This window comes from Chrysochloris asiatica, unplaced genomic scaffold (genome assembly GCF_000296735.1).
Source record: "Chrysochloris asiatica unplaced genomic scaffold, ChrAsi1.0 scaffold00249, whole genome shotgun sequence".
NCBI classification, from domain to species: domain Eukaryota; kingdom Metazoa; phylum Chordata; class Mammalia; order Afrosoricida; family Chrysochloridae; genus Chrysochloris; species Chrysochloris asiatica.
The window spans coordinates 3,949,027-3,962,958 of NW_006408767.1; the positions used below are offsets into that span (position 1 = coordinate 3,949,027).

Sequence of the window (13,932 nt, forward strand, 5' to 3'; positions counted from 1 at the left end):
TGGGTCTTTTGAGAAACTCCCCCGTGAGCCAGAAAGCAAGCAGACTTAGCTCCATCAATTTATTTGCTGAAGTTTATTTCTACTCTATCTCACATAAAACACTGAGGCAGCCAGGTTCAGTTTGGTGGGTTTTGGGCCTTGACCGGAAAAAATAACATGCCATCAATGGATTATTATTCCTGCATCACGGCTGCTTCTGCTGAATGTGCCATTATAGGCTCAGCGGTACAGAACAGGTGCTTAAGTTTTTAGAGGAACGAGTGAGTAACAGCTTATTGCGTACATGTGACCACCTTCAAAGACAGTAGCATCGTTTTCAGAAATCTAAATCTCATTTAGATTCTTAACACAAGTTTTCAAGATGAAGTACAGCCAGGATTCTCTGTACTGAACTGCTTGCGGAGTCAGGATTGAGAGGATAAGCTTGCACAGCAAGAACAGGGAGAGCTGGCTCTACCCTCTCAGTTTAAGACTTTCCATGGGATTTTGCTACTTTGCTCACTGGTAGGTGGTGGTGGGGAGGGGGAACAGGATTTGGAGCTTCCCCACTTCCCCAGGATGCAGAGTGCCCTTGAATCTGGTGTCTGGTGCCCTGAACTGTGGCAGATAGTGTAGCAGGAGGTGTTTGGGCCAGCTCCCATGAGGGAAGGGAGGGGCAGGGACACCAACTTTGCTGTTCCCGCTGGCAAGGCCAGCTGTCTAGGCCAGGAAGCTGAGGCCCAGCTACGCTAGGGAGGTTTGGTCCCAAAGTAGCACATAAACTGTAGCAAGTCTTAGAAAATTGGACTCTCTCCAGCTCCAGCCCTAAACCTGAGTCACTGATGCCTCTTCCAAGATGTCCTCCCCGGCCCCCGCAGGCCCTGCTGTTATCACGTTGTTACTCAACCCACCTCACTGAAACACAGCATTGTCCTTCTTTTGTCATAGGACGAATGTTTAGCTGGCCTTGAAGGTCAGACAGAGGCAATTAATCCCTCTCCCACTACTTGGGTACAGTGCATAGTGTGGACATTCACCTGGTAGGTGGCTCTGAATTGGCAAAGGCTTCCCAGTGGGAGATAACATGACCAAAGCCAAGGAGGAAAGGCAGCTGGCAATGGAGCAAACCAGGAGACTGGTGCTCCTTGGGGTAGCACAGGCACACACAGGAGTCTTCCACTGTCCTGTTGAGTCCTCTAGAAGCAGCCTGGAATCCAGCCACACAGCCTCACCCACAGCTCTGGGGACACAAGTGTGTGTCACTCGTCCTGTCCCCCTATCCTCTGCAGGGCCCTCCCAGACCACTCTGGGCTGTTGGCCTGGCAGTGACTTCCTCTCAATGCGATTGTGTCTAGCACAGACGGGGTAACGTGGTGCAGTGGGTTATTTAACGTCTCTTCTAGATAGGATGATAAAGCTGTGACACCGGAGGAGAGGCAGAGGACCACCAGCAGCAGAACCAAGACTCAGAGCACACGACAGAGCTGTGGCCTTCCTAGCCCACGGAGCAAGTAGCCTGACTTTGGGCAGGAGGCCTGTCTGCAGAGTGGGGTGCCTCCAGACACTTCATTGGGGGAGCTAGGTTTGCTGACCCACAGAGCTAGAGTGCCTTTAGGCTGATGCTTATGGTGGAGTGGTGTGCCCTATGGGCATTTACGAATAGCCTCAAAACCCTGGCCAGGCAGGGAGAGGCCCACCAGTGGGCACAGCAGAGAGGCTATCCTGACAGAACAATTGTGCCCTGAGTATTTCTGGTCCTGAACTGTAACCTACTGATTTCCTTAATAAACCCTGTTGGCCACCGCAATGAAGTTTTGAACCCAGATGAGAAGCAGTGTGCTGTAGGAGGGACGGCTGGTAACATTTTTCACAGGTAGGTACGAACTGCTACATTTCTTTGTACCTTGTGAGCACTATACACCTCGCATGGCTGAGTTTGGGATGTGTGTCTGGTCCTCTTGTCTCCTTTCCAGAGCTGGGTTCTGGAAACCAGGCCTATAACCACACCAGGAGAGAGGTTTGAGGTGTATGGGGCAGAGGCAGGCTGGGAGTGTCTACTAGGGCATCCCAACCCCAACCCTGTGAAGAACCAGGCAGTGTTGGGCCTATTTCTCACTAGGGTGGGAGTGGAAGGGGGAGGGATTGTAGCTGCAGCAGTTCTCACTGGTCTGGGGGTAGGGAAAAGGGTGAACGCTAAAAAGTAGACTGTGCTAATGGAGGAGAGGCAAAGAAGGGAATTTGTGGGAATTGAGGATGTCAGGGAGTCACTTCTTAATACAGAAAAATATGGTCTTATCCAGGATAGACTTATGTGTGTACAAAAACCCAGTTCTAAATTCCCACACCCACTCCCAGACCTTGACTTGAAGCTGAGGCCTGCCATCTTTAATCTGACAGGAAGAGGGAGGAAGCTCAGCAATGTTGCTGAGATGGGGTGGGGAGAGTAGGGATAAAGACAGAGCAGGGAGGAGTTGGACTAGGATACTGGGAAACGCAGGGGACCCGTGACTCCACCCCTCTTTTTTCTCCACTGTCTGTAGTGCAGTAATGCTCCAGGCTCTGGTGGGAGGGAGGAGCCAGGCAGCAGGAGGGGAGTGGATGGGAGCCATCCCAACCACCCCTGAGTCCAGCCACCAGTCAGGCTTTATTGTGAGCAGGTGAAGCGCACTGGCCCTGGGAGTTCAGTCCAGAGTGCAGCTCTATTCTCAGCTGGCTGGCCCCACCCACCCACCCAGCACTGTCACTCAGCAGTCAAGTCCATCCCTGCTGCCGCCACCCATTTTCGGGCTTACGGGTGGCCATTCCTGGGACCTTTTGCCTTCTCTGGTGGTGAGGTGGATGTCAGTGGAGCATCCAGGGTCTGTCTCCGGATGAGCTCGGCATACAGCCCCTGTTTCTTCAAGAGCTCTTCATGGGTCCCAGACTAGAAGAAAAGAGGGGCACGTGATCACCCCAGCCTTAGTTCAAGATTTGAGAGCCCTTGTGGGGCTGTACTTCTCATTAATCCAGAGCTCATCATCATCACGCACCCCTGAAGGGACATCATGAACCCAGTGCACAGGTTTAAAGCACTGCTCCTGGCTCATCTTCCCTTGTTTCTGACACCTCCCTGCCTCGATGAATTCTGGAAGGGCATCTGATTCATTCTGTTTTTGTTCACAACCCAAAGACTCCAACTCAGGGTACCGTAGTAGAAGACCCATGTACCTCACATAAGACCACTAACGCAAACCCCCTCAGCTTTGGTTTAATGGGCTGGCTAGGCCGGAAGCCGATGCTGAGCTCTACAGAGGCTCCACGCCTTGTTGCAGATCAGGTTCTTAGTTGTGCACAGCTGGTCCCTGGAAGGGTCCTTCTCTTCCTCAGTCCCTGGGCTGCCAGTCTGGCCCTATGTCCTTCCACAACACTATCCCTTTTTTATCCTAGCAGCAGATGGGGCAGGTGTCTTATCCTCAGGGAACAGAGGAAGAAATAAGATGCTCTCAAATCTCTATGGGGTGCTGCTTCCATCATATGGCTCTTACAGCCAAGAGCCAGGCCAGACCCTCAGCCAGTTCATCCAAATTGCCTGTTCCCTGTGCCTAAATGGATCAGTCAGCCCCCTAGCCCAGACTGACCTCCCAGACCTGGCCGTCAGCCATGACAATAATGTGGTGGGCTCTGCGTACGGTGCTGAGCCGGTGGGCAATGACCAGCACGGTACGGCCTGCGCTGGCCCGGTCCAGGGCTTCCTGAACAACCCGTTCTGACTCTGTGTCCAGCGCACTGGTGGCCTCATCCATGATCAGCACCGTGGGCTGCTTGATGAGGGCTCGGGCAATTGCCAGGCGCTGCTTCTGCCCACCAGACAGGGTGGCGCCCCGCTCACCTAGGGAGGAAGATGGAAGGCCAAGAGTCTGGAGTGAGTCTTAGTCTGCCCTGGCTCTGCAAAGGGGAGTCATGTCCCCTCCTGAGCCTGGCCTCTCAGGCCCCCAGCATGACACCCACTGGTCCTGTGCCTCTAGCTGGGCCAGGAACTCTGAGGGCATGGCTCTGGATGCCAGTTGCCTGCCGCCAGGTCCCTGTGCAAAGAAGTATACATGCTCTTCCACAGTGTGACACATAACCACGCACACAGCCAAGCACTCAGTCAACACTAGATGATTCACTGAGTTCCCTCCTTCCCACCCTGGAAAGGGCTTCAGAGCTCCAGCTGGTCTCACTTCTCTTTGAGTGGCCTGGAGCTCCAGCTACCTTATGACTTCCGGGTCTCTGCTGCTGTGTGAATATTCAGGATCTAACCATGGCCTCCTAGAATGGAGCCACAGCAGCAGTGGGACTTGAAGCCATCATTCGAGCTCTCTGGGAAGGCCAGAGTTAGACGGTAAAATGCCCGTGAAGAAGAGAAGAGGTGGTGTCTGGGAGACAGAACCAGACTCTAGGTGATGCACAATGGTCACAGATAGGCAAAGGACTACCTCAACAGTCCAGGTCAGAGGTGTAAGAAAATGCCAGGGGCATAACTCCTCCTGAACAAGGCTAGACTGTTGCTGTTGTTAAGTGCCATCGAGTAGGCTCTGACTCATAGTGACCCTGCATAGGGTTTCTGAGGAGTGGCTGATGCGTTTGAAGCACCGACCTTACAGTTGGTAATCCAGAGCTTATCCTACAACTCTATACCAGGACCCTACAATGCCATGTCTAGGCTAGATTAGCAATACATAATCTGAGAAGGGCTAATGATGGTGGTGTGACAAGTTCTATTAGTTGACTGAGAACTCCGGATATTTCTGTATCTTAACACACACTGGAACATTCTGCAGCAGAGCCAAGAAACACTCGATGATAAACATGGCTCTAAAATGTCATGCTTCAGAACTACCAAAACTCTCTTCTGGGTATGTCAGGATAGAGAACTGTTCAACCAAACCAATCCCTGTATCTAACAAGAGGTTATGCCTTTAAGCAAAAACTTAACAGGTATGAAACAGGAACCAGGAGGAGAGAACCATGTGGAGGGAGTACTTCACTTCTTTTGTTCAGTCCTTGGAACAATGGAGGCCCTTTGAAAGGCTCTTTGGAGAGTTCTGGAGCCTAGGGCCAAGCCCTGTGGCTGTACTGGCTCCATCTCAGAGTCCTCTCAGAGCCGTCCATCTCTGCAGCCTGCTTGGTTGCTCCACCATGGAAGCCAATGGGCTTGGATTTGACAGTCTCACAGGACCGCACTGTTACCAATGGCTCTATTCTCTTCTGGTCTGGTATAGGTAAGCTTTCCTCCCCAGCAGTTCCTACTTTCTTCTGCCCCAGAGTCTCAGACTGCCCATCTAACCCAGCATCCCACCTCTCTGCCAATCCACTCCACAGCCTGGGGAGCAGAGCAAAGTCTGCCCTGGCACTTACCCACAATGGTGCCATAGCCCTCGGGAAATTTAGTGATGAAGTCGTGGGCATTGGCCTCTCGGGCAGCTGCATATACCTCCTCATCAGTGGCTTCCAGCTTCCCAAAGCGGATGTTCTCCATGATGGTGGTTCCAAACAGCACTGGCTCCTGGGGGCAGGGAGGAGACAGGTCAACAGGAAACCTGCAATCTCTGTCTGGAGCCTCCAGGGCCCACCAGGTCCATCAGGAGCATCTGAGTCAGCCAGAATAGGGTCGCTTGGAGGCCAGATAGGACTGGCAGAAACTCAAAGGCAAAGGTCAGGCACAGATGCAGATGGTCCAGACCTTCAAAAAAGGTGGATGTTTCCTACCCAACATGGGGCAGAGCCTACCACTTGGGCAGGCAGGCAGAGCAGGTGCTGGAGATGTGGCACCTGAGTTTTCTCCTGCTCATAGGTGGGTCAGGAGCCTTCTCTAGAGTAAGAGTTCACAGCGAACAGGAGAAAACAGCCAAAGTCTCAGCAATTCCAGCCAAAGGCCTCAGGTCTTCCTCAATGGGGTGAAAAGTGACCAATGAGAAGTTCTCTAAGAAGCACAAGCTTCTTAGAGAACTTCAGGGAATCCACAGGTTAGTCCCACCCTAAAGATGCCTTTTCACTTGCTTAACTCCTGTGAGGGAGGAAGGCAGAGCTGTAGACGCTCTGGGGCAGGCAGGCCCCAGACCTACACTGATGGGGAGACCGACAAAGGGCAGAGACCCATTCACCTGGTTGATAAAGCCGATGACTTGGCCCCGGAGCCAGGATGGATCCAGGGTGCGAAGGTCCCGCCCATCCAGCAGCACCACTCCTGCTGTGGGGTCGTAGAAGCGCTCCAGCAGGGAGGCTACGGTGGTCTTTCCTGGGGAAAACAGGATTAGGCTTCGGGAGACAAGGTCTGTTAAGGTTTCTGGGGGTTGTTCCAGGACAGAGAAACCCTTGGAAGAAGCGGAAAGTCCTCCCAGGAGGGAGCACACCCAAAGTACTGAGCAGGGTAGTGGCAGACAAGGTGCTGGGTTTTTCTTACCTCCTCCAGACTGACCCACCAGGGCCACTATCTTGCCAGGAGGCAGTGTCAACGTGAAGTTTTTAAGAACCTCAAAGCCAGGGCGGCAGGGGTAACTGCAGAGAAGCCAAGAGACTCGAAGTTAGACCAGGCTCCTTGCTTGCACTGCCCAGACTCTATGGAACCAAGGAGAAGCTAGGTTTCACTGTGCCCTCTCAAGGGCTGATTTAGAGGGGAGGCATTCAAACAGATCCCCCCTTCCCTCCTGCCCAGGAACCCTCCCATAGGCCACAGACTGGAAGGAGCAGGCTCTGCCTGCTCATGTGCTGACCTGAAGTTGACGTTCTGAAATGTGATAGCCCCTTGGAGCTCCTCCTTGGGGATGCAGCAGCCCCCAGACAAGGGTATGCACGGACTTAGAGTCATGTACTCAAAGGCCCGGGCCCCTGCGCTGAGGCCCCGTACCACCTGAGGGGAATGTGAAGTTGGCAGTGAGGTAGAGGTATGGGAACCCTAGCATCTTGCGGGGATTTTAGAGGAGACCCTGGACCAGAGAGAAGGGCAGGTGTGACAAGAAACTACATCTCTGGAATGCCAACTCCACCCGCATTCCACCCTAAACAGGCAAAGTAAGAGGAGGCTGTAGTTCTTGGGAACTCCATGTTTGCTGCAGTCTGGCTTAGGTAGTCCCTGCTCCTCCTCCCCGCCCCAGCCAGCCAACAGGTACGTCTCACATACACACATAACTTTGGCAGTGACCAGATCTCTAGCCCAGACCCCTCAGGTTCACATTCCACCGCACTAACACTCACCTGACCAAACAGAATAGAAAGGTTGGCCATGGACCTGCAAGGACAAGGAGAGAATGGCTGGAAGAGGTGGGAACAACAGGCAGGAGATAAGGCCAGCACTGGGGAGAAGACTTAATTTTAACTCTAATCAGTGGGAGGACATGCTGGGTGAGGCAAGGAAGCAGGTGGCCTGAAGTTAAATGTGGAGTTCCTCCCAAACATGGGACTGCAGGAGCACTCTAACTTGGCAAATCCCTTCTCCTTTTGGGCCTTGGCTCTCTCCTTGGCTGGTCAAGGATGACAATTTTCATCCTGCTTCAGGCCAGGGGTAAGGCTCCAGGGAGAAGATGGGTGTGGGCTGAAGGGACAGGGCCTCTGGGAAATTACGCTCACACTGGCCTGGCCACAGGATGCAGGGTGGACTATGACTTCAGCCCACTCACATGAAAGGGTACAAGGCTCAGACTAAATCCTCACAGAGAAGAAGAAAACAGAAGATACTGGATCAAGGGAAAACTCTGGGATATCCCCAAACATAATTCCTGGAACATTTCTATACTGCAGGCTTGCCCTGTAGGAGGGTGTCTATGTGAGAGGGGCGGGGTGTGTGTGTGTGTTTATCTGTCTAGACAGAGGCTCCAAGGGTGGGATTGGGTGCTTGGCTGGCTGAGACCAGGGAAGGATGAGTCACAGTCCGAGTGGCCCCACGGTGCATGTGATTGTGTGAGTACCCTGTACAGGGCCCTATCTTTAAGAAGAGGAAAGAGTGACTCTGTGACACTCCTTAGCAGAACTCATTTCTTCCAAGACCAGGGTGGGGTAGAGTGGGAAGAGACACCAAGAAAATGTTTCTGGCAGCTTGAGCAATCTAACGTTTGCCAAAGGAATGGGAGGCATGGAGCAAAGCAGAGCTAAACCAGAGTTATCTGTGGATAAGAAGAAAGGATTCTTCACTAGAGCTCTGGAGCCATTAGAGGCCTGGCAAAAGTGCCTGGCAGCAACTGAAAACCCAAACGCACATGACTCATGGGGGTGGCGATGACCTTGCACTGGAGTCACGCGGGCAGCAAGCCAGGGCGTAGCCACAGGAAGCCAGCAGAGGGAGCCAGCTCCTAGCAGTAGCCTCCTCCCTGGGGCTGTACTTCATTCTGATGGAGTGACTGTACTTTGTGTGGTCACCTCCTCTAGTAACCCCCAAATACTTAGGATGGGGTCCAAAGGGGAGACTGAGCTGGGGGAGAACTGCCTTACTCTTACCATGAGTACTTCTGTAACCCCCTTTCTACGCCCTTCTCCTCTTTCCACCCTCTTGGCTGAAGCTCAGCACTGACAAGTGGTTAAGCATTCTGCTGCTAACCAAAAGGTTGAAATCCACCAGCTGCTCTGTGGAAGAAGTTTGTGCTTCCATAAAGAGTGACAGCTTTGGAAACCCTCTGGGGCAGGTCTCCTCTGTTCTCTAGGGGTGCTATGAGTTGGAATCGATTTGACAGCAGTGTGTTTATTTCGTTTCCCTTATCTGGCAGAGCTCATTAAGAAAATACACCTTCTTTAATAAAGGAAGACTCAAATTCTCCAAGTGGTGAAGAATCTCCATGTGATAAAGGGTCCAGCGCTGTGCAGAGTTAGAGGGGCCACCAAAAGAATGCAGCTGGGCCGTTGGCTTTGGGAGCTGCCACATCTAGCAGCCAGAGAAACAATACAGAAGCTCTGCAGGGGGGGGCTGTGCTTGCATCTGTCACCAAATCCTGTCCCATGGCCAAGGAATACAGTAGGGAAGGGAAGCCTGTCCTCTGGCTGGGCTAAGTCACAGGGGAAGTGATAGGGGCAGCTGACTCAGGTTCTTAAGGGAAGGTGGCCTGAGGGACAGGAACCAGGGCTAGGGTGCGCAGCTATTCCCACCCAGACCCCAACCAAACAGTTCTCTCCACTGTCCAATGTGAGGGCCATGGGATTCTTTTATGAAGGGAGTCACTGTGTCTTTAAGAGGAGCCGTGGTGGTGCGAAGGTTAACTGAAAGTTCAGTGGTGGGAACCCACCAGAAGCTCCACAAGTCAAAACACCTGGTGATCTGTTGTTCCCTTGAAGATGACAGCCTAGGAAAGCTACTCTGTCAGACAAGGGAGCTATGAGTCACAATCAACCATAATAGGTTCCTTATGGGTTCTCCACACTAAAACGATGATCAGGAGGCCGACAGGATACTGGGTGGGTACTGAGGAAGCAGGAACCCCAGGCATCCTAAGCCCCATCTCTATGACAATCAGAATGAGTACCCATATCTGGGTTGGCATCACTACATAAATGACAATGACAAGCTAGATGGGTTACATGCATAGTTGGTAAAAGACAGCAGGAATGTAATGACCAGAGAGATCAAGACAGTGACAACCTCCAGTAGGAGGACAGAGGGATGACTGAGAGGGACATATAGGGGCTTGTGGGCTGACGTGGTCGGCAATAACACAGGTCTTTGTTATTTATCATAAGATCTATGCATTTTTATTCACATGGTATGTTTTGGGGAAGAAAAAGTAAAAAGGAACTGTTATTGTTTAGATCAGAAAATAACAGGTAAAAGGAGGCTCATCTTAGGCGGTCTTAGGGCACAGTTTGCCAACTAGTTCTGAGTGGCTCCAGAGAGTACATGAGGCTCAGCTGAAACTTGCAGATTTCAGATCAGTGAGAACTAACCAGCTTTAAGGGTGGAATGAGCATGGGAAAGGGGTAGGCTTTTTATCTCTGGAAAGAGCCAAGCAGAAGATGGTTGGTCAACTCTTAAAATAATGGGTCAAGGAAATTTCTGTGTTGTTTGGAAGCCTGAAGACAACCTCATTTCTGAGTATATACTCAGTGAATTAACCTGGAGAAATAGTTAGGACCCCTGAGGGGCTCAGAGACATGAGGCAATGACTCCCAGCCCTGTGCTTCACACCAGGGCAGGGAAGCAGGCCTGGAACTGTGTGACAGCTTGAGAGAGGCAGCTGGCACTCCATCCCTTGGTCTAGCAGGGCTCTGGAGGTGGGCAGGGGCCCTTTGGGATAGACAGATCCCAACACTCACCTCTGCACTGTCTGGGAGGCTACCAGAAAGGACATTAGATCTCCTCCTGTCAGCTGCTGTCCAGCCACGAGAGAGCCCCCGATAAACAGGGTGCTTAGGACCATGCCTGCATGAGGAAAGGGACACGGTGGTTAGAAGGGAAGCAGCCAGGCACAGAGGAAAAGAGCCCTGACCAGGTGTCTGTTCCAAGTATTACTACCTTCTGTGCCACTAAATGATTGTGGGATTTGATTTTCTAAGACTGTTTCTCAGTTCAGAAATGAAAAGGATCATCTTAATAGATGGCATTTGATAAAATGCAACAGTCTTTTATGATAAAAGCATTCAACAAGTTAGGAATAGAAGGCTCCCATGTAAACGCACACGTAATTCACAATAAAACTTAAAAAAAAACACCCCTCTTACTGGGCAAGCTTGGGAGACCATTGAAGGCAGCTATTACAACAGTTGAGGGCCCAGGTGATGAAGGTTTGGACAGATGGAAAGAAGAAGACAGAGTCACAACACCATTTGGAGATGGAACTGTTGAGATCTGCTGATTTATTCATTGTACATGGAAGTGGTGCTGAGCATGAATCAAAGGGTAATTCCCAGCTATTTAGTTTGAGCAACTAAGAAGGTGGTGGCTCCCTGTCCTGAGAGGAGAAGACTGACAAGAACACGTTTCAGATAGGGGGAGGGGAGGAATTGGCTTTAAACATGCGGGCCTATTAGACAGCTAGTTCATGGCTTTAGGCTTGTCACTTTCCAGCTGCCAATCAGACATATGTTTAAGGTTGAACACTTGAGCAAGTTGGTCTGATGTGGAAAGGGAAAATCAAGATAGGGTTGAGGATCTAAGGTCAGCAAATACTCAAGAGCAAAAACAAAAATGTCCACTAAGGTGACTGACTCGTAAGCGTCCAGATACTGTAAAATAGTTTAATTCTAAGCAGGTAGTTATTGCTCATTTGACCACACTTTGTGGCAGAACTTTCTGCTATTTTCTTTAAATATTTATATTTTGATATACATTCACATGGATTGAAAACAGGTCCATTACATGGATTCTAAATACCTATTTTAATGTTTCAACATCCATGAAATTTAAATAAATGGGTTGTCATCATTAGCTGCTTTGGAGTTGGTCCCCAACTAAAAGCGACCCAATGTCCAACAGAACAAAATGCTTTCTGGTCTTGCACCATGCCCATCACTGGTTCCAAATCAGAACATGTCATTCACAGTGCTGTCACCAGGGTTGGTGTCTCCCAGTGCAGTGACTGAGGGAGTCAACATCCCCACCCCATGGACTCCCTCCTATAACAGACCATACAGAATCCTTAGTGAAGTCTGTTGTCAATTCTATTCATAGAATATTAGGTGATACAGTTGTAAATTGTTTAAATGTAATATTCCTTAGATAATATGAATATTAACAAATGAAACTGTTTTATAAAATCTTTCGATATTGAATTAAATATTACTAGTTATAATAGTAAAATAAAAAAAGTTAGGAATAGAAGGAATAGTCCCTAATATGATAAAAGACATTTATGAAAAACTTGTATCATACACAATGGAGAATGACCAACTGCTTTCTCCTTAAAATCAGGAATAAGTTAGGATGTCAGCTCTCACCATTGTTATTCAATATTGTACTGGAAGTCCTAGCTGGAGCAATTAGACAAGAGGAAAAAAGTATCCACAACAGAAAGGAAGCAGTAAAACATCATTTTTTGCAGATGACAGGATCCTAATATATAGAAGACCCCAAAAAATCCACAAGAAAGCTACTAGATTAAAGTGAATAGAGATAAATAAATAATGGTTGGCACACAGAAGGAATAGCAATCACTGGAATGATGCAAAGTATATGGTTTATTAAATGAAAACTGATGATCTGCTCTGCAGACCTTCACTGAAATTCACAAAAGTTAAATTAAAAAAAAAAAAAAAGCTATTAAAACTAATAAAGGAATCCAGAAAAATGAACGGGTACCAGGTCAAAACCCAACAAGTGCCAATTGGGATTCAATACAACAGCAATGAGGAATCTGTAAAGAAAATTAATTATAATGGCATCTAAAATAATAAAATGCTTAGAAACTGAACTAAGAAAATGAAAGATGTATACATTGAAAAATATAAAATATTACAGAAAGAAATTAAAGAAGACTAAATAAATGCATCAGGAAATGTAATACTGTAAAAATGTCAATACCACATAGAAGAGCTCTTTTTAAGACTTCTGGCAAGATGGCAGACTAGGCAGATATACAACATGGACTCTACAACAAAGACACAAAGGACCAAATGAAAACAGACATAGATGAAAATTCTGGAACCCTGAACTTCAGAGGAAAGATTAGAGAAGTGGATTGAGTGCTTGCTGGGAGGAGAAGAAGGGCAGGCATGGTGAGAGAGGGAGATGGACTTATGAATGGCCAGCCAGATTCAGGGAGGCCATCTTGTGAGCAGCTTTGGCAGAGCAGATTCACACAGGTGAAGGGAAAGGTGCAATTCCTTCTTTTCCCCCATGCTCCCCTGGTGACCAAAGGTGTGTCCATCTCCCACCCTCATCCGCCCTCAGACCTAGCAGAGCAGACCTAGCTCTCTAGGGTGTACACCGTGTGCTTGGTAACCATGCCAGTGTGAGGTGGGGGCCAGTTCCACCATTTTGGTGCCAGGATTCAGACGTGACTGGCTCTAGACCTACAGAACCTGCAGAGCCATCAGACTCACCCTGCTCACAGTTGCCCTGTGGTCCTAACAGACACTGAAATCAGCTCCATCAAGGGCCTCCAGGAAAGAACAAACAAGATGGTGGATCGGGTGTAAGAGCAGTAAGGAACTCCGTCAGCAACAACACAGAATACAGGACCAAGCAGGCTCAGGGGATGGTCCCAGAACTCTGAACCACACACAAAGGAATATTTAGAAGGTTGGAAGGCTTACAGCTCGGGGCATTTGTATTATAAAAAAAAAAAAAAATTGCTTTCTAATTCAAGATGCTCAGCTGCTCCAGGAGGCGCCATCTTGGGTAAGACCAAGCGGGGGAAGGATCAGAGCAGCCACGGACACCTGACACAACCGTGGAGATAAAGGTGTGGACATTTCTTTTTTTTTGGTATCTGTTCATTGATTCCTTGCTGTCTGCATACCTCCATTCTGGTGACTATAGGGATGCCTGAGCTAGTGGACACCCCAGCCTCACCCTCGGAGGGTTCTACTATGCATGTGCACAAAGCTCCTCGAAATTTAAAGAGACAGTTTCCACTTAAAACCAAACGGCCACAGCCGGCCCCGAACTGTTTATAACTAGAAAAATGGGCTGAACAGGGATTGTGGAGCAGGACAAGCAGACAAAAAAGTAAATATGCTGAAAATTAAATCCTAAGTTACATTAAAATGACCAACAGTGCCATCCTAAAATTTCTTAAGAAGAAGAGTGAAAAGGGAAGCCCATTTCCTGATCACATCTACCTGGAGACAATCAGAAAGCATAAAAAATACCAAAATACATACCCATCTAAGTATTAAGGCAGAAGAACAAGTTAGATAGGGGAACACTGAGATAGGTTTGCATGGCCTAGTGGGACAATGGTAAACAGTGATGTATACTCAACCTTAAAACAACAGGGCTCTGGGATACAGGGATCTAGGTATAGCTTGAAGAGGGTAAATAATACTAAAATCCTTGACTGCCTTATGAATATT

At 49.2% G+C, this 13,932-nt stretch overlaps 1 protein-coding gene across 1 annotated transcript in view; it reads right to left on the minus strand.

Annotated features, from left to right (window-relative positions):
* Positions 1-2,767: 2,767 nt before the first annotated feature.
* ABCB8 (ATP-binding cassette, sub-family B (MDR/TAP), member 8) overlaps positions 2,768-13,932 on the minus strand; it is a 26,104-nt gene continuing 14,939 nt past the window's right edge. Inside the window, exons 9-16 of the mRNA XM_006873708.1 lie at positions 10,234-10,339; positions 7,195-7,228; positions 6,714-6,850; positions 6,404-6,498; positions 6,105-6,238; positions 5,359-5,506; positions 3,597-3,847; positions 2,768-2,902 (exon numbers count right to left, since the gene is read on the minus strand). Of these exons, the coding sequence (XP_006873770.1) occupies positions 2,768-2,902; positions 3,597-3,847; positions 5,359-5,506; positions 6,105-6,238; positions 6,404-6,498; positions 6,714-6,850; positions 7,195-7,228; positions 10,234-10,339 (1,040 nt within the window). The remainder of the gene's footprint in view (positions 2,903-3,596; positions 3,848-5,358; positions 5,507-6,104; positions 6,239-6,403; positions 6,499-6,713; positions 6,851-7,194; positions 7,229-10,233; positions 10,340-13,932) is intronic.